Here is a 20,774-nt window from a genome sequence, read left to right as displayed (position 1 = left end):
GATGATCAATAAGAAGTGTTTGGTTAGTTTGACTGTACAGAGTCATGAATGTAGCCTGATTGTAGCTCAATGCTTAAATCTTGTATTATAACATATAGAACAAAGCCTCAGAGCTTCTTTGATTATTAACATGTTAGTGATGTCAGAAAGTGATAACTCACCATCAGACTGACAAGGCTGCAAAAGTTGCAGTTTGTATGATGTATTTTTCTGTTAAACGATAAGAGGCTCACTTTAAACAATATTATTAATAATAATAATTAATGATAATGATGATGAGAAGAAGTAGAAAAATAGCGTACTGAAAAGTTCTGTAGATGGTTCATTATTTGAAAAAGTAAAACTTGATAGAAGCTTGGCAAAAAAAGGCACAGATTGATTTCATAGATTGAAAATTACATTGAAAAGACAAAGAAAAATTTTAGTGCCAATAGAACAGCTGTTCAGATCATCCTCCTGTAAAACACTGTTGGTCAAATATTTAAACTTGATGTCTGCATTAGAGAACATGGTGTGGGGTGAGGCTGTAAATCTTATCTTATTTTTTTAGCACGTGTCAAGTAAAATGCCCTGTAACATATTTCACAAATTACAAATTGGGAATATGACTGCGCTACAGCTCGAAAAAACATTTCAGTCAAAAGATTTTTGTTTTTGTTTTAATCCATGCGTTACGTATGGATATCCGTAATTTTTTCCAAAAAAATACGCGGACAAGAAGTGACGACGCGAACGGGAGCGAGCAGGAAGCAGCGCCATTCACTTCTACTGGAAACGTACATGTAAGCACTGAAGTCAACAGTAACACTGGAGTAAACACAACAGCACGGTGCTGCTCCTTGTGCTCCCTAGTTGCTGTAGCTACAGTACCTCTCTTAGTATGAATGTTTACTTCAGTGTTCAGGTTGACATCAGTGCTTCTGTTTCCAGTAGAAGTGAAGCTGTATGGTGCTATCTGCATGCCACAACCCTTGTTGCTGGTCTTCTTGAATAAATGCTTGAGTTGAATAAATGGACACAGCACTACACTATTTTGTTTGTTTGTTTTGTAGATTTTGGGATGAACTGCTCCTTTTCAGTAAGAGGAAAATTATTTCTCCACACTGTAGGAGTGGTCACAGAGCCATTGTTCAGCCTGAAGCAAATAAAATGTAGGTTGAAAAAGTTTGCCCCCCTGAAAAAATGTAATGCCCCCCCTTAAATTGTTTTCTGCAGCCGGGTCTGGTGGAAACATTACCAGATGACGCTGTTGCAGCTGGTTACAACACAGAACTTATTCTCGTCTAACAGAGTGAGGAAGTCACTTCAAGTGGAGATACTTTAGTTTCTATTATTCTAAATAATAAGCTTATTTATTAATATATTAAAGACAGGTAAGTCATTTTTTTAACTGCAAGTTTTTAAAGACAGGCATCTTTTGTTATAATGTGTGATATATGATACAGGTTGTGCTTCTATTTATATGAGAGCCTCATTCTAATGCTTGTTCTTGATCTGTTCAAAAAACAGTTGTGCAGCTTCAACATTTGCTGTGCAAAGGACTAGACTACTGAACTCGACTTGTCTGGTTCTGATAAAACGAGTAAATATGTAATACCATGATACAGAAATGTCGGAGGAGAATCTAGTGTCATACTAACTGTATTGCGTTCTGTTGTGAATAGCTTATTTAAAGTTCTGCATTGTGCTTTACATATATTAAGTTTCTCTAACAAAATGAATTAATATATCTATGCATTGATATTACGAACAGTAAGAAGCTCATACTATCTCACATAAACAAACTCCTATGATTATTTGCAGTAATGTTTTATCTCCCAAAGTAAAACACGACAAGTTCTTAGTCTGTGAAATAAGTGAATGAACACGTGCTTCTCTCTGCTGTATAAAGGTTTAAGAGCTCACCTGAGATGACTCCCAGGATGATGAAGTGTATCACGGCTCTTTCCATTTCATTTGCAGTATCATCAAATATGAAAAGAGAAAAGAGGATCACACTACTTCACTGTCCGTTTACTAATAATTGCATTACAAATACTGATCGGAATACAAGAAGGTAGTACAAGGAAGTACTGTGCAATGGGGGCTTTCCCAGCATTATCGTCAGGCAATGAATATACTGAACTGAATAATGATTAACTTCCTGACTTTTCCCCTAGTGCCACCAGCAGGCCAAACTGTTTACTTATTTGTGAAATGCAGCTCTAGTGAAAGTTCAGTCAGGAAGTCTGAATAACACATGTCATCTGTTGTACTTGTCACTTGTCTCTCCTGATTGAAATATCACAACATTTTTACAGATATTACCTGTTCCCACATGATGTGTCCTAATGATTTTGGTGATCCTCTGATTTTTTTCTGGAGGTTGAAATGTACAGTCTTGAGTGAAATGTCAATTCAGTTGAACAATTTGATACCACTGGACATGTTACATAGATATTTTGCTAAGACAGTCATGATGAATTGTAGTAACTTTGATGATCCCCTAACTTGTCATGAATTACCATCATAAGGTGAACAGTATGTTCACCAGGCAAGGGCGAGGCCAAGGGGGGAAAGGTTAGGACGATTCCAAGGGCCCGGCACTGACAGGGGGCCCTTTGAGGGGCTAATAATATTATTATCTATCTTGAACATTTTAATCTGTCATGGGGCCCAAGATTTCTGGCGGAGCCCCTGTCACCAGGCACTGTTCTGGTGAGCATTTGAGCTTGTAGCATGCTGATGTTAAAATTAGGCCCCATAGTGCTGCCACCATGGCTGTATGCTCTTAGTACTATTAAAATGATGGATAAAGTGGGGTGGACCCACAGAAATGATTGAATCATCTTTATTTTGTCACCACTCTTCTTCTATTTCTTCAGGGATGAAAAGTCCTGGTCAGTACAAAATTCTCCAATCTCCTATTTTAAGAAACTAGAGGTTTGTTTATTCATGGTGTTACCCATTAATTAAAGTATTCATTGATGCATACTCATTCCTCACATCCAGTTTTTAAAATTTCTCCTTTAATTGGCTATGAAATTAGGAAATCTTATTCACAGAATCACATATGTATAATCTTGTAATCTTGATCCAGCTCTTAACTGAAAACTCCAGGTTTTTATGGCCTCACACTCCATCAAATGAAAATGTCCTTCTATATCTCCTCCAAAAATCTATCCTGACACATTTGGTGTATTTGGAAATGTTTGGATCTTAACTAGAATTAAAAATAATGTTTATGTCTACACAGAACTAGTGGGACATCCCCTTGCTTTTGTTTATGGAACTTATAGTTTAATACAGGTTACCAACATTGTTTACTAAGCAGTGAAGGAGTGTACATTTACTCAGGTACTGTACTTAAGTACGGTTTGAGTATTCCCAATTTTTGCTTCTTTATACTTCCACTCTACTACATTTTGGAGGCAAATATTGTACTTTTTACTCACTGCAATTATTTGATGACTTTAGTTACCAATGATCTTTCTGATTGCATGCTGCATCAGACACATGAGTGCACTTTAAATAAGTGTATTTTATCGAATTATTCAATAAAAAAAACCCCACTTATTCAGATAATCAGAAAAAATGTTGAATATCAGATCAGATAATTGGTCAGGCCAAGATAATTGGTCATGTCAATATATGTATAGTTTACTTTTACTTGTACCTTTGATACTTTTAATCAAGCTAATCTTTCTATTTAATCAGTTTTATATCATATTTTTTAAGACTTACTTACAAGTACTATTTGTATGTGTGACTTTCTCTTTTAACAAAGTAATATTTAACACGAAATCTTAGAATAGAATAGACGTTTATTGTCATTGTTTCAAAAACAACGAAACATAGATCTTTTATTTTTACTCAAGTATGACTTTTGGGTATTTTGTGCAAGACTGTTACTAAACCAGTATCACCTTTTACCTGTGGGATTACTACTACCATAGTATTATACACTCTCTTTATTATCCATTGATATAGCCGTGCAAACATAATGACACCACAAGAGGGCGACGTCTTCGGCCTTTAGTGGGTTTATCTTATCATACGGCCTGAACACAGGTAACTGCGTTTACTGAGCCATGTTATAACAGCTGCCGGACTCATGAGGCTGTCATTTATCAGGAAAGTCACAGTTTGTACGTTGACCTTCTCTCAGCTGTTTACATCTTATATAGAGAGCTCAATGGAGATATTACCTTTACTTTATGTTGTATCTGTGGCGTTTACAGGTAAGAAATGTTGTTTTAATTACGTTTTCTTCACTTGAGTCACTTCATTGACTTGTTAAAAAGCTTTTGGAAAAGAGTTTAGCTAAGGATCAAACAGAAACCTCAAGATCTTGACGTGTAGCCTACTATCCATGCGTTTATGACCTCACCTGCAACGGATAAAAATAACTTTACCGCATAAATTGGTGAAACGAAGCATTTTTTTTTAAGCTAGCAGCACCATTGTGTGTCGTTTAGGATATCTACATTTATTATTATTATTATTATTATTATTATTATTATTATTATTGTTATTATTATTATTATTATTTATTTAGAGTGTAACTAAATGCGACATAGATGCCACTTCTTTTTAATAAAAATCATATAAATTAATGACGTGGTGGCTGCGTACAGTCTTGGTTGTCTGGTCTGATTGATCTGATCTCTTGTCAATTTGTTAGGCTTGATTTTAATAAAATGGTTTTAAAGAAGCTACTGGCCGTACCTGTCATTTGCTTCAAATGCTTATGATTGAACCACTACTTCATTATTGTTTGCTATCATCTTTTCAATAGATAGACATCCATATTAATGTATTATGGAGAAGATGGCAACTACTTGACAGCTGCCTATGAAATGACTCATGAGCCATGTCTAAACCATGTCAAGCTCTCAACGGTGTACTTCTCTGTTTTTGAGTTTTTCTTTTTGATTCTGGTTAAAGATATTGTCCAGGAGGACCATTTTGCAATGTACTCAAATTATTAGAGCTCTTCTCAGACTTGTGACTTTGGTTCCAGGTTTAACCAAAGGAGCTGGTGTGTTGCCAGACGGTCCTCTGAATGCAGCTGTGGGAGGGAAAGTGATGTTCACCACAACACTGACTCCACCAGAAAAACTTACATCTATTGGTTGGAGATTTGGGAACAAATCTATTATCATCTTTAGTAGTGGTGAAAACATAACTTTACCAGAGTATGAAAGCAGGATCACCCTCTTCGTATCTACTGGATCTCTGGAGCTCAGGAGTCTGACTTGTAATGACAGTGGAGAATACAGAGTTAACATTTTTTCACAGACAGGAATATTGGATGGATCCACAAGATTGGAAGTTGATGGTGAGCAAATGTTTCTTATGTTGGATCTTTTTAGTGCTGAATGCATACATATATATTGTTTGTGTTCCAATAATTGTGTTTTGTGTTCAGTGTTTTCACAAAATATCTATTTTGTTATTACATGACATCATAACAATGAATATTAAGACAAAACAAATGGAAATACTTTAAAAAGGCCCTGAAAACCTGTTTTCTCATTGAGATTCATAAGTGATAGGGCCAATTTTCTGGTAAAGTTCACACACTTCTGGTTATTTCACATGAAAGATTGTTTGCTCTTCTCTTTGGTCTGAAGTTGTGCATTAGGTTGGGAATAGGCAGTGCAACATAATACATGAATTTTCTGTCTACCAATCAATATTTAGTGATATTCAAATCAACTGATTTGTTTATTTTTTCAGCCTTGTTCATGAAATCTTATTAAATCACACCCAAACAGTGTCCAGATGATGCAAATAATATCTATCAATATTTGTTTTTAAACTTTCACTTTAATTGTTGCACATTTAATAATGAGCATTCAATGTTATTATAAAGAGATAAGCTTAGTTAAGGTTTAGGACCATGTTTTTAAGATCCTAAATTTGTACAAATATACGGAGCTCTCACAGATTCTCTGCTTTGACAAAGAACTAAAAAAGGAATCTCTTGTTTATTTTTCATTTAATTATACTAATTATTCAACGCATTCAACTGCATCTCACATTCTCATCAGTGGATAGAATTTGCTCAGTCATCACTGAGCACAGGTGATTAAGGTAAATCATAATCAGATTTATACAATACAATGGATACACTGAGTTTGCAGCTTTTTTTTGTTTATGCTTTAAAAAAAATGTAAATCTACCGAGTCAATGTAAGTTTGACACAGTATCATGTACTTCACTATGATGTGCAAAGCATTTTGTGAACACCCCAAACAACCTTTTGTTCTGTGTATCATCGTCATCAGATAATAAGTGAGAAAATGTTGTTTTTTTGTAATGGCAGGAGCTGGTGTAAAATGTCAAGGTGCAGCCACAAATACTCAGCATCCCATGACAAACATATGGTTCATTTTCAGCCACTGCAGTGTTTCCCTGTACTGTACCTTTGTTATGTGGTGGCAAATTATAAAACCCTTTTGTTTTCCACCCACAGGGCCAGTCTCCAATGTAATGGTAACTCCCAGCAGCACAGACTTGGTGGAGTTCAACAGCTCCGTCAGTCTGTCCTGCTCCGCCTCTGGATGCCCTCTCGCTTTCCAATGGCTGGATGGCAGCTCTGTAGTTACTGAAAGTGACAGATTTCAGCTCACTGATGGAGGCGCCACTCTCACTATAGTCAATGTGACCCGCTCTGACCAGGGACGATTCAGGTGTCATGTGTTCAATTCAGTAAACAATGGTACCAGTCGTCCAGCAAACCTCTCCGTCAGCTGTGAGTCATTAACTACATTCTCATTACTTTATCTGACAAATGCTGAAAACATCAGAGAGAATTAAGATTATTGTCACAACTCGGTGAGGAGTGGCCTTGATTTTTTATCCATTTGTTTGCTTGTTGGTTTTGACATTTCTTTGTTCCCCTGTGGTTTGTTCAAAATCTAAGAAACACATTTTCAACCACATTTTATCCAGTATAGTATCACTGTAATCTACAGCACAGTGTCAACCAAATCATTATACAGTCAGATTCATTTAGAAAGTGTTGATCAAAGGGCTGTTCTGCTGCGTTACATTGTACATACGTCTATTTTACTTTCAGTGTAATAAGATATGAGTATACTGATCTTTTTCTTTTTTTCTTTTTTGCTGTTGTTTTCTTCCCTACATTCAGACGGCCCGATAAATGCAACCTTCAAATTATCTCCATCGCAAGAATGCTATAAGGAAGGGTCAGAAATCACCATGTCCTGCTCAGCTGTTTCCAACCCCTCTGCCCTGTTTTACTGGTTTCTGAATGGGAGCAAGCTGTCCCATACTGGATCAGAGATCACCTTAAAGATAAGTGAGAGTGGAAACTACAGCTGTCAGGCGTTTAACCAGAAAACTCTGAGATATGACACATCTTCACCTTTGGCTGTAATTGTGTTGGGTAAGTTTGAATAAATATTTTCTAAACCAACAAATGTGGAATAACACTAGTGAAGGTCTTGTGATGGGATCACACCAGCTGCAACGCCAGTCAACATGTTGACATTCTGGCCCGTCAGTACTTAGTAGTCATTACTACATTATACCATTAGGACTGCTAAAAACTAATTTCTGTAGGTTAGTGTTTTTATAACTTCTGTCTGTCTGTGCATCATGCTTGTGCTTGCGTCTGAATATATGTTGGTATGTTTGATGTATGAATGTATATCTGTTTGTACATTGAGATTTGACATGTGCACTTTATCCTTAATGTGAAGCACTTTCAAAAAGTGCTGTGCAAACAAACAAAGTATTATACTCAGTACTCATGGGTCCGATCACACCAGTCTTCGAACCTGACCTTCATTCTGATCTCAGCTACACACCTGTCAAGTTTCATGATTGCATCAAATTAAATGTGGGCCAAGCGGTAAAATATGAGGGAGGCATCCCCCTACTTCTGGCCCTCTCTCTTGGACCACACTCCCACAACCATGATTGAACTCTGCCTTCATTTTGATCTCAGCTGCACACCTGCAAAGTTTCATGACTGCATCTTGCACAGTTCTGACGTAATGGCGCTGACAAAAATCTGTCCACAGACAGAAAGACAGACATAAACACTCTTGGCAAAATACTCAAAAGTGCTTCTGTGGTACAGTAGTTACAAGTAGTCTTGTGACGAACAATCAACAGGAGGCATTTATTGTACTGAAACAAGTTTAATATTTTCACAGAATAGGTGATATTCATAAATAAAAATCTCAATTAGAATACCTGGGGCATGAGGTAACTGCAGAAGCTACACTACTAAAGAAAAAGAAGCTTGCTGAGGCAAAAAAGAAGATGATTGATAGAAACTGAGTCTGAGTCTGATTGAACAAAAGGGTATTTATTCAATGGAGAGTGCGCCAGTGTTGTGTCAAAGTCTGTTCCCTCGCTGAAATATGTTTCCTCTTACCGACGTGTCATGACATGGTTCAAAAACAGCATCCTTTAACTAGATCAATAAGTAACAAAACCTGTCTACTTAACAATACAACTAGGTATATAACTCTGCCTTTTTATAGCACTGATTCTCATGGTCAGTGCCAGCTGTGCCAACAGGCTGAAGATTGCAACATTGACCTTAAACTGAGATTAAGTGTCAATGTTGTGTTTACAGCGTATTCTGTCTTTAAGTGGCCGAGTAATCGGTTGATGCTGGTTTAAAGACTTTATACTCCACTAAGACCTGTGGTGAAAACTTTGAAACAGTGCCATTTGATCAGATGGAAAGCACATTACAAAGGCATAAAGAAGCCATGAGTGTTGTAACGGTTGACTAATTTGAGTCTGTTGGTAAAGAACCTTGTGGTTTTAATGAAACAGTTTTTTTCTCCATCACACAGCCTGGGAACTGACACACTATCTTGTTAAGTCAGATGTTTCACTCAAGTAGATGGCTGAGTTAAAGGTTGCTCAAAACTGGAAATTTAAAACTTACTTTTGTCCCTGTTTTCATATTTTTTTACACAAACTTCGTGATCTTTTGCCCAACAGAGAGTATATCAGGTGCTTCTGTCACACCAACAAACCTGCCGATTGAGGGGAACTCTGTCAACTTAACCTGTGATGCTGCTGCTGGCTCTGTCTTTACCAGACTGTGGATGAAGGATGGCTCAAATCTGACCCTGACTGACAACATAACACTTCATGATGGGAACAAAGTTTTGGCATTTAAAAGTCTGAATAAAGCAGACAACGGAAAATATTCCTGTAACATCAGCAATCCTGTCAGCAGTGTTGAAGCTACATACAACATGGTTATTAACTGTAGGTAACAAACTGCACAGTGAACATTTACTGTTCTAGATTGTACATGCCAAAAATAACGGACCACAATATATGCATCGTCATTTGTGCTGCTGTAAGAACTGTACAAATGTCTGTTTTCCAGATGGACCAGAAAATGTTGGAATCACAGGTCCAAGCGAGATAGATTCTGAACAGAGCTTAACATTAACCTGCACTGCTGAGTCCAAACCATCTGCTAGTTACACCTGGACGCTGAATGGGATAGAGATACACAGTTCTTCTGTGTTAACTAAAGTCATCAAGGAACTTTCTGACAGTGGCAACTACACTTGTCACGCCATGAACAAAATAACTGGGAGAAGATCATCAGCGGTACATCAAGTGACTGTAACAGGTAGCTGAAGATGTTGCAGCTGGAGTTTTGTGAATCTGTGTGTGTGTCATCATGGTAAAATGTGTTCCACAAAACCAGTTTTGAGTGAAAAGGGGTTTATGTCGCTCCGATAACGTCACAGCCGTGCAAGATACAGTCACAAAACTTTACAGGTGTGCAGTTGAGATCAAAATGAAGGATGGGTGTTGTCTGAGCAAGGGGGCCAGAACTAGGGAGGTAGGAAGTAACAAAAAGGGTCCAGTGGCTCCCCACGCTACAGACTTTGCCCAAATTCATTTTAAGTTATGGATCATTCCAGTTCCATTAATCTCTGTCCTGTCTGTTTGTCTGTCTCTTTCTCTGTCCATCAGTCTGTCTGTCTGCCTGTCTGTGGACATATTTGTCATATCAATTAGTTCACTATCATCCAAGATGCAGTCATTAAAAAGGAGCAAAATGAGGGCTGACTTTGAAGATGGGCCTGGCCCGAGGAAGGCCGGAAGTAGGGGGCTGGCTCCCCATTTTTCCCCACTGGCTTACATTTGTGGTCATGGAGACACCTTTTGTCATGGTAACTGCCACAGAAGCAGTTTTGAGTACTTTGCCAGGTGTTTATTGGTCTGTCTGTCTGTCTGTCTGTGGTCACAAAACTTTACAGTTGTTTAGTTGAGATCAAAATGAAGGCCGAGTTCGAAGATAGTTGTAGTTCTATGTGTGAGTACTCATGTAGTAATGACAATTAAGTAGTCACAGGTCGGATTTTAACAGCCGGGTGTTGCGGCTGGTGTGATCCCATCACAAAATGGTCTCTACTTTGTTGATAAGTGTGGCACATATATTTTAATATTATGGTATGTTTGGAAATCCTTTGAAATGCAAGAGTTGCAAAAAATGCATTTGTTCCCCTTTAAAAGAGTACAAATCTAGTATTGCATTTCTATAGTTTAACATTGTCAGGCTCCCGATGGACAGTTTTCAAAAAGGAATGCCTACATTACCCATAGTGCAACTCCACTGTTAGACCTTGACTGCTTAGAGACACTATCCTCAATTGGAGATGAGGAGTCAGCCACAGACATCTGGTGGCCTCACATCTTCTAACGCCACACTCTCAGGATTTTGTTCTGTAGTCTTCAGCCCCAATTGACCTTAAGTCAAGTGACATCACTTTGCAATTTATCATGCAGCAGTAGTTTATGGCGATAGTAATCCCCAAGACCTGTAATCAAACTTTGACCTGTAAAGTCTATGTAGTTCCCCTTTAAGCGAAGCATAAATCTATGATGATGTTTGTTAAAGCAACATGCTGTATCAACATCGATCTGCCAAACTAGAAGTTTCTCCAGCCAAAGGAAATATCAAGGCCTTACTCATAACATAAAGAAATAGGGAAACGTTTTGTTATGCTATGTATGTATGATGAGACAGCCCCTGTTTACATAATGTTGTTAAAATCAAGTTCTTATCCCCCTTTTTTTAAGTCATCCCAGTCAACCCATCAGGCTGTTCGGCTGGTTGCATCGCTGGAATCGTAATCGCGTGTTTGGTCGTCATTGGAGCAGCTGTTGGGGGTGTAGTGTACTACATCTATAAAAGAAAGTAAGTACAAAGATGTAACCAGGAAGCCATTTTTCATTATTAAGATTCAGTCACAATTATGGTAAATTTAATGTCTCAGAATTACCAGGTGTGGACCCAGAACAGCAACTCAGAGACCAGATAGGTGAAGTTAAAGTTTCAGCCGGGGTCAGAAAACAACTCCAGACAGGCAAGAAACACTGGATTGTATCCAGTTAGAGATCAGGCAAAGGAGCAGATGTTCAAGAAGCAGGAAGGGGTTCAGGCAGGCAAAGATTATTGCTGGAACTCTACATACAAAAAATACATAAGACAATCTAGCAGAGAATGAAAGCACTGATATACTGCAGGACTAATTGAGAAGTGTGAACGTGTGAAGGTGGATGAAGGAGGTCATTAGAGGAAGTGGCTTGAACACAAGAGTTGCTGCATGTAGGAGGAAGTGATGAAACCACAGAAGAGTTGCTACATAGCACAGGAGGAGAGCTGATGGAAATGTGGAACCACAAGCTGGTTAATGGTGTGACAGAACTGTGTTGACTCAACGTACTGAAGGTTGATGTTCAACAAAGGCTCACACCTATGTCCTGCTTTTGCTTGTGACTCAATATATATTCTCTATCTAGTCCTAAGCCTAAACTTTAGTTTTAGCTTTGAATCTATTTAGTTATTTTTCAGTGAAATTGCACCTTGACACTGTACAACTTGACAGCCTAACTTTTTGTCGTTGTTCGGTGTAACTATTAAAAATGTGATATTTAATGTCTAAAGTTGATTTAAGGCCTAATGACTTGTGGTGTTGTCAGGGTCTATTTTTTATAGTTTCTGAGTTTGTATGACATTTGAAACACACAAGTGTGATATTTAAAACTGATATATTTTATTCAGAAGCAGCTTACTTAAAGGTGTTATTGATAACACTCAACCAGTATATGTGGCATTCTATCTCCCCCCTTTCATTGCATTCATGTTACCACACTGAAGTGGTTGCCTGTTTGTTGCACGACCTAACGTTGGTAACATTCGCTAGCTAACATTAACCATGCTTACACTAGCTAATGTTAGGGCAGTACAAGCTTCTAGGAAGAGCGGCAGGCTATGAAGCCAGTTTTTGTAGTTGTCAAGCTGTGTAATTACATCGTCACGTTCCAACTGCGGCCCAGAAAGACTTTTTTCTATAAACTAACTTTGTGAGAGAAGCGCCTGTACAACAGTGGGTACATTTTTTGGAGCATGACAACCCACGCAAAATCAGAATTTGGGCCATTCTGTCCAATAAAATTTGGAAAGTCTAGAAGAGCCGAACGATTAAATAATTTCATCCCCATTCAAGTTAGCCGGGCGCAAAACTGGAAGTTAGCGGCTCGGCCGGTCGAAGTCTCTATTGAGCACGCTCTATTTTTTTTTTTACATTTTTGGCAACAAACTGGCAACTACCAAGACTGTTGATCGCTGTCAAAACACAGATGCCACATGATACCAACAGTGTTGTACTATCGGCTCACAAACCTCATTAGAAGCCAGAACCAACCGTAAGAATTCTTACACAGAGATAAACAAAACAAACATTTTGAACCTGACATTTTCAAATTATTGATTCACAGCCATAATAATGTTGTTATTAATATTTTTAAAAATCACTTGTCTACATAAAAATGTTATCAATATTACCTTTAAAGTATAAACCAGGGTGCTGAGCATACTTTCTGCTTTTATTATTATGTTGTTGGATAATAATGTTTAATTTACATACTAATGACTCATTACCCCTGTAAACAGAAAACAGCCAATGACATTCTCTAACAGCAACACAGCGACCACAAGGGGTAAGTGTATTAGAAGTGTGTGTGTGTGTGTGTGTGTGTGTGTGTGTGTGTATTTTTGTATTCAGCCAGTGTTATTTACTCTTTTTATTGAAGTCGTCTAAGCATTGTTTATTTCTCATGTTTTAAAGCAGGTGACGGCCAGATCAACACAGGATACTCAGCAAGTCAGGTAAAAGTCAACAGTGTGTTTTCATGCACTCAAGAAACAAGAGGAAGTCATAGGAATCAGGTTAAACAGTTAGTCGGGGGAAAAAGTTTATATCCCAAACTCCTCATATCTCCTGTGGCCATATTGCTCAGACAAACTGCAGTATAACTGTGCTTTCATTCACATTTGTATTTGAATACATGTGAATACAATGATGATGGATTATTCATATAAGTCATGAGATATTGGTGAGCAATAATATGTATGGAATAAACATATCAGGATATGTTTAGTGGTCCAGACACAAAGTTATAATTAAGTAAAAAATGTGCCTTGCTATGTGACGCCCTTGTGGCTCCATGTTCAGAGGCTGTAATCCTCAGCCCATTTCATTTTAGTGGCCAGTCTGTGATAAGGTGTGTTTGCGTAGGTTGTTTCAGAGGCTTTCTCCTCACATCTATCAGACTCATTTAGGACCAGCGTTTAACACTGTGCTCAATCAGACTTTGAACCAGGAAGAAGATATTCAGTTGACTTAATGGAGTCGACGTGTGCAGTATATGTGTCTTAAAAATGAGAATTAAGTCATTATCTACTCACCTCCAGGTAGATGGAAAGTCAGGTTTCTTAGCCTACAAAACATCTCTGAAGCTTTACAGCAAAACAGTGTTTCAGCATTCTCCTTAACGACTTATGTAGATGGGGAAGCCTTCTCCAGAAGCCTTAAGATCCAACATTGATTTAACAAGATGTTATTAACCCTCGATGCATGGTCAAATGCATGCACCTTGCTCAGACATTGTTACATTTTCAAACAAGTCCCCATCTACTTTAGTTCTTTCTGAGAATACTGCAACACTTCTTTGTTGTGAAGCTCCAGAAATGTTTTGTGGACCACAAAGCTTCACCAGACTTTCCATTGACATGAGGAGGAGGGGGAATAGATAAAGACTGATTTTTCTTCTTTTTTTTTTGCGCGCGCAAATTTATCCTTTAATCCCACATAATAGTTAGTTAGATTTTATAGAAATTTAAATAGAGATAATTAGACTCCATTTACTTTTAATCAAAACGGTCACCTAATGTCCCTTTGTCTTTTCTAGGAGCTAAACTACGCAGATGTCACGTTTCATCGGAACAGAAACGGGGGGAGAGTCCAGCTGGGGTCACAGAATGAGACTTCAGACTACGCTGAGGTGAAAGCGAACAGTTCTGCTGCAGGATCAACACCTCCTACCTACGATGACCACATGCAGCGTTTAAAGAGGCCAGCTCCTCAGCCTGGTGGCAATGGTGTGAATGTTTACGCTCAGGTTAAGAAGAACTGATTGCATTAGATGTGGTGGATCATGTGGTCAGTGTAGACTGGAGGCCAGAATCAGCAGACATGACATGTGGTTGGAGAAACCTTCACTTCCCTCTCAGTTCAGACGAATTTTGACCAGAGTTTACGTAGTCAAAGCACTTTAGCAGAGGTTAATAATCAACTAGTTGATGAAATTATTGCTATGAATGAGGTCAGAAGGCATGATGTTTCTCAGTTAATTTGCATATATGACATATTATAGCTTCCCTATGCCTTTGTTTGTGTGTCTACAGTCAATGGAAAGTGCTCATATCTGAGCAGAAATGTTCTCTGTATGTGATTCAGTTGTTTGCCTGAGCCTTGACACTGGTTTGGTATCATATTTGACTCCATATGTATACTGTGTGGTTTCAGTTAGCAGCTTGTAAGTTATGGATTGAGTCTTATATTTATTTTACATCTTAATGGATGGTGTTTTTCAGGACATGGATACTCCTGACATTGACAGAGCTTGTTAAATTTGATTTGGTGATGAACTCATATGACCTCACAATCTATCGGTCAAAAGGAGCAGTGGAAAGATTAATAGAGATACACACTTTTAAAATGTTATTCCATAATGAAGTTCAACTTTATTATCCTGCAAAGGGCGGGTCTGCAGACACAACAATCAAAATGCTATAGAAACGAAAAAAATAAAAGCCTTAAGTCTCCGCTTGAAACAGAATAAACCATAGCTGATAGCCAAAGCTAAAGCAATCTCCAGGAGGTGTGCAATAGGTATTTGATGGATATCTTCAAGTGCAATAAAAGCCTTAAGTCTTAAAGTCTGTGTAACAGGCATGCGGAAACTGCGACCTTATATCTACTATCTTCTCCTGCAAGTGATGATCAGAGTAATTCAGGTCAAGTTTACAGTTAATGTCAGTAAAAGTTGCCATGTGACAGCATGATACAGGTGCTCTCTCTTTGTCAGCCTCGAGCCTTACGGGAAGTCATTCAAATAAGAGAAACAGCGGGGGTGTAAAACAGAAGCACATTTGCATTGCTAAAAACACACCTGACATGTCACAGCAGTGCACAAGAACATTTTTATCAAAACTGTTGCCAGATACGCTTTCTGTGTTGTACCATTATCCCCAGGCCTTAAAATGCAGTATGCTTGCACTAATAAGACAAAACAAGAGTGTAACCTCAGATTTTATGAACCTCAACACGCTGAACATTTTAACAACCAAAAAAAAACAAGAAAGTCTTGCCAAAGTCATCATCTTGTGACTGTAGCTGCCTGCTGTTTGCTGCAGAACAGGAAGTGCACTGTTGGTCTAAATTAATTTCACTGTAAACAGCTTCTGGCCACCTTCTCTACCAAAACAGGAAAGCTATGGACCAGACAGCCAACCAGTGAGCCGACTCCTTTCACATGTCATTTGATGCATCGTTTTAAAGTATTGATTATAGTTGCTGTACTCAGATGTAAAGTTATTCCTTTATATTGTATTGACGATTGTCTTTCTCGGTTGTAGAGATGTATTTGAAGAGTGAAGCCAGACAGCCATTTGTGCACATTAACTTAGCCATATCAGTGCCATCCGCCTTTATCAGACTGCAGGCCAGCAATGTAAGAATCAACTGTTAATGATGTCTGATCACTGGGTTTAGGCATCAGGGTGATACAGTATATACAGGACATTTTGTTGAATCAGACAGCAGGTTCTGTTTTACTTTCCTTTTTTTAATCTATTTGAAACGGTGAGTGATTCAGAACAAATGCGACAAAGAGAATGAAGTCTCCCAACTCGAGTTAATGAATCTGAGTGTTCCTTCCCCCATTAGTTACTCATTGTTAAAGATCAGTCTGTGAGTTATTCACTCAGTTAAATTCACCTGCACTGACAGAACTGAAACAATCCACACCTTCATGACCACCTTAAAATGCCTTAATGTTTCATCCAAGGTGGGAAACGAATCCCTGAAAATGTTATCTTAAATTCCATCAATTCATCCATCAATATTGATGAAATTAAAGCATTTAGGGGTATAATTAATTGAAAAATGATTGGATTGTAATGTATGATGGTATTTTTAGTGGGTTAAAAGTGTTGTTGAACATAAAAAACACCCTTAATTTCTACCTTAAAATGCCTTAATTGTTCAACCAAGGTGAAAATTCAAGGATGGCTTTTATGCTTTTTGGTCAGTAGGGTTTTACCCCCTAAAACTCATTAAACCATGCATATAATCCATTAATAAATAGCTTAATATATAACAACCCATTCACTTATCCATCAGTAAGCCCCATGTTTGGGTTGAACCCCTGGATTGGCTTTTTAAAAATTTTTGTCTTGATTTTTCAAGGTTTTTATCAAGATTAAGATCTACATTATTGTATAAAGTAAATATTGTTAATATTGTGTAAATAAAACAATATATTTCACGCATGGAATAAACTGCATATGCTGAATACAAATAGAACTGATGTATTATAAACCTGCATGAGTGTATTGCTCAAACTGAATCAACTTGCATATACTTCATCACTTAAAAAACGCTTCAACTGTGCAGATAATCAATTAAAAGATGGAAATATATTGCAGTTCATTCACTCATTAATCAATTAATAATATCTCAAAATTGCTTGAAATAAAGTAAACTTTCAGGACTAAATTAAGGAGAAATTCATGGTATGTAAAGAGAATCATGTTTCATAGTGAATTGTGTTGTATAATGATAGTTTTTTTGTGTAACTGTTCAACCTGAACAAGCATTTTCCTTAACTGTCGCATGACACTCCAGACTGAATGTGTGATTAATTTTTAGACTGTTTTAACCAAAGAAATACTCCAGTGAAAAGTAACTCTCAGGTTGTATGTATTGCATTTGTAATAATTTGATTGCTTTCAGAAGAATAAACTATTTTTTCATTAACTAACATTTGTAGAGCATGTCTTACTTTAGTGACACTGAGTTCTTAACCTTTATGTTAGTAGGTAAATGGTTTTGAGTTTTAATAACTCAACGTTTTGATTTATAGGTAATTAAAAGATTTCAAAAGATTTTAATAAATATATAGTTTAGTTTAACTAGAATCAAAAACTATTTGTAACTCCCACTCCAAATATAAAGACCAGTTTATGAACTGATAACATATTCAGATTTACAGTGCAGTGGTCCCTTTCTTTCTTGTGGATTGAGCTCACAGGGTCTGATTCTACAATAGCTTGTATGTGTCTTTGCTTTCATGTTTACAAAGTTTATAGTTCATTTCATCGTAACCATGCAAAAAGTCAGATAAGGATGTGGATTATTTATCTATCTAAAGTCAATAGGGAACCATGAATGCAGGAGGAAGTACAAAACAGATATTGATCTGTCTTCTACCACAGAGAAACAGTCTGACCTACTGCAGGATAGGACTTTTTTTTACTAATTATCAACAATAATAATTACTCATTAGCAGTTTAAACTGATAAAGGTTACCTTTATGCTTGCTTACTTGACAAAGTATGAATTTAAGAAGAAAATATAAAGAGAAACTACAAAAAGATATCTTTAAAAAAAGCATTGTGATCGTAAACATCATCATAAAAAGAAGAGAGAGGGTGAGGAAGGAGTTGTAGGTAAATAGTATGCAAAACTAACCCATTTCCAAGAATGACACACATCTAGATTACAGCAATAAATTCAAAGTTCACTGTATTGCTGTACCAACCTAATGTTGTCACAGCAATATAGTCTGATAAAATAACAGAGCACTAAAAATACAGGGAGGGTGTAAACGAACGAAAGCCATAACATATGGAAACTATCCTCTGTGATCTTTAATGTTTTAGGAAGACTCTTTTAAGAATTTAAATAGATTAGTTGTCACACGTCAGTGTTAATTGTTTTGCCTTGAACAAGCCTTTCACCAGAAAACCCCCACCTGTGTAAACACAGACCGTATTTAATGGCTGGTCTTAACTTGGAAGAGGATGACTCATCCATCACATGCTATAACGAACTTATAACTGTAATAAAAACTCGTCATTATTGAAAGAAACGCCCTTATGACATCAGAATCAGTTTAGTGACCTGAGCAGGAAATAGAAAAAAGTAGGAGCACATTGTAATGTTGTGAAAGATTTAAGGAACTGATAATACACTGAAAAGTCGATTTATCATTAAGGCCTGAGAGACACAGGCTGGTGTTACTGGTCATTGTAGTCATAAAACAATTCAGGTCACTTCCTCTGCATGTTACTTTAAAAGAGGAGGGGGCAACAAGTAATGACAAACTCCCGTGAGACAGTGCCATCTTGTGTTTCATGCTGACAAAACTCTCCAGAACTTCCTCCACCTTTTGAGCCTCCATCTTCAGAGTCCTGACCAAGATTCAAGGGAGCTCCGGGATACTATAAGATCCTTTATAGACTCACAAGTCACAGATAATTCCCTGTATATTCAGTGCTGACAGTGTGCCCTCCCGTTCTCCATGCCTACAGCGTCCATCTTGTTTAGCCATATACAGTAGTTGTCTCCTCATCCCTCCACCTGTTTTGAATCATTTGCATGGGGACTGTGACATGAAAAACAGCACTGTGTCCCCTTCCTCCTTCTCTGTGTCATTGTTGTTTGTTATCATTGTTGTAGTTGTTTTGTTGTTTTGTTGACATTGATTTGGATCCTGTGGTTAGTTTAGTTTCCTGACTTGACCGATCCATGTTCATAGACAACTAGAATTACTGCATTGTGTTTGTTATCACATTTGTCAAGTTTTTGTTTCAGAGCTGTGGCGTTGATTGATGACCAGAACATTTTTTGCAGAATATTATGATGTCACAGTGAAGTTGACCTTTGACTTTTTGGATATATAATGTCATAACGCCATCATTTTATCCTTTTGGACACCCATATGTCAAATTGTATTGTACTTTTTGTTGTACTCATTATATGAATACTTGAGTAATGGCCAAAAATGTGTTTTGTGATGTCACAGTGACCTTGACCTTTGACCTTTGGCCTCCAAAATCCAATCAGTTCATCCTTGAGTCCAAGTGGACATTTGTCCCACTTTTGTTCTTGAGATATTGCGTTCACCAGAATGGGACGGAAAGAAGTACAGACAACCTGAAAACATAATGCCTCTGGCCATGACTGTCGCCACTGATGAGGAATTTAAAAAAAAACATTGACACATCCTGTCACAACTTGCAAAATATAACAAAGACTAACGTGACTTTGTAACTGCAATTTCTTCACTGACTTCAGTTGCTTATAGACTGCATTGATTTCATCATCAGGTAAATTCCAGTAATGACGTTGTGAAATTTGGGAGTGGCCGAAATTAATCATGTATTTGTAGGTTTGGAAGAAAAGTTCCTGCCTCTAACTGATAGTCTGTATACAAATAAAAAGGAACTGCAGCTCTTGATTAAATCCACAGTGGAGACATCTATGAGAGACTTCACTATGACACCTTACTGGAAGAATCTTTACTGTGCTTTACTGGTGACACTGATGAGTAAGAGCACCTCATTTAGTAACTGATGATTTCTACATAGGTTACAAGTTCAGTGACTGATGTGACTGAAATGCTGAATGATCCTGTATATATGAGCAATTAGAGGCTTTATTGTTACATTAACAAAGCTAGAGATAAGATGGTTAGAGGATGAAAAACATTATCCTCTGTGATAATTGTTTAATTTTTGATGCTGCCAAAAAAAACTCACTGTATATAATGATTTTAATGCTCACTGATGTATTTAAAGTTTTGATTAGACTTGATACAATGCTGTGATTCAAAAAGAATGCTTTTTTGAACAAGGTCTGTGAGACGCCTTATTACTCATCAAGAATAATAAAAAATACTGAAAATAAATTAAGAAGTAATAAGCTGAAAAAGCTGAAAAAACAAAGTCCTGTTAGCAAACAGTCTGTTCTACATATTTTCTGCCTTGTATTACTTCTGCAGTGACAAATTTACCAAACATACAAAATAACAACATATCTCCTCAAAGCTAAACACATCTGTGTAACGTAAATTAGCATTTACAAGATAAGATATGATAAGATATAAGAAGATTTTCCTATTCCATTTGTTAGTATGCGTTAAAAAATGATGGGAGGAGATGCTTCTCTTTAGTTAGAACATGTTTAGATGAACAGGATTTCTCATTTTCAGGGTCAAAAAACAACGATATGACTGTCAATGTAGCCTACATACCGCAGTAAAAAAGGAATCAACAGACTGACATAATGAAAACAGAACTGATAGAGGCTTTATTATGCAGGTTTTGTTCGCTCAGCCAGAGAAATAACTTTTTATAT

The 20,774-nt window shown here is 37.3% G+C and overlaps 1 protein-coding gene across 1 annotated transcript; it reads left to right on the top strand.

Annotated features, from left to right (window-relative positions):
• The first annotated feature begins 6,611 nt into the window (after positions 1 to 6,611).
• LOC311260004 (uncharacterized protein) lies at positions 6,612 to 14,559 on the top strand. Its single transcript, XM_084357488.1, has 6 exons — positions 6,612 to 6,739; positions 7,139 to 7,396; positions 11,086 to 11,203; positions 12,962 to 13,008; positions 13,137 to 13,177; positions 14,260 to 14,559. Exons 2-6 carry the CDS (start codon positions 7,210 to 7,212, stop codon positions 14,482 to 14,484), a joined length of 618 nt encoding a protein of 205 aa, XP_084213614.1. The 5' UTR covers positions 6,612 to 6,739; positions 7,139 to 7,209; the 3' UTR covers positions 14,485 to 14,559.
• Positions 14,560 to 20,774: the final 6,215 nt, after the last annotated feature.

The sequence above is a fragment of the Pagrus pagrus genome (assembly GCF_965226575.1).
Source record: "Pagrus pagrus genome assembly, chromosome: 7".
NCBI lineage: Eukaryota > Metazoa > Chordata > Actinopteri > Spariformes > Sparidae > Pagrus > Pagrus pagrus.
This window is presented reverse-complemented; position numbering and strand designations above follow the sequence as displayed.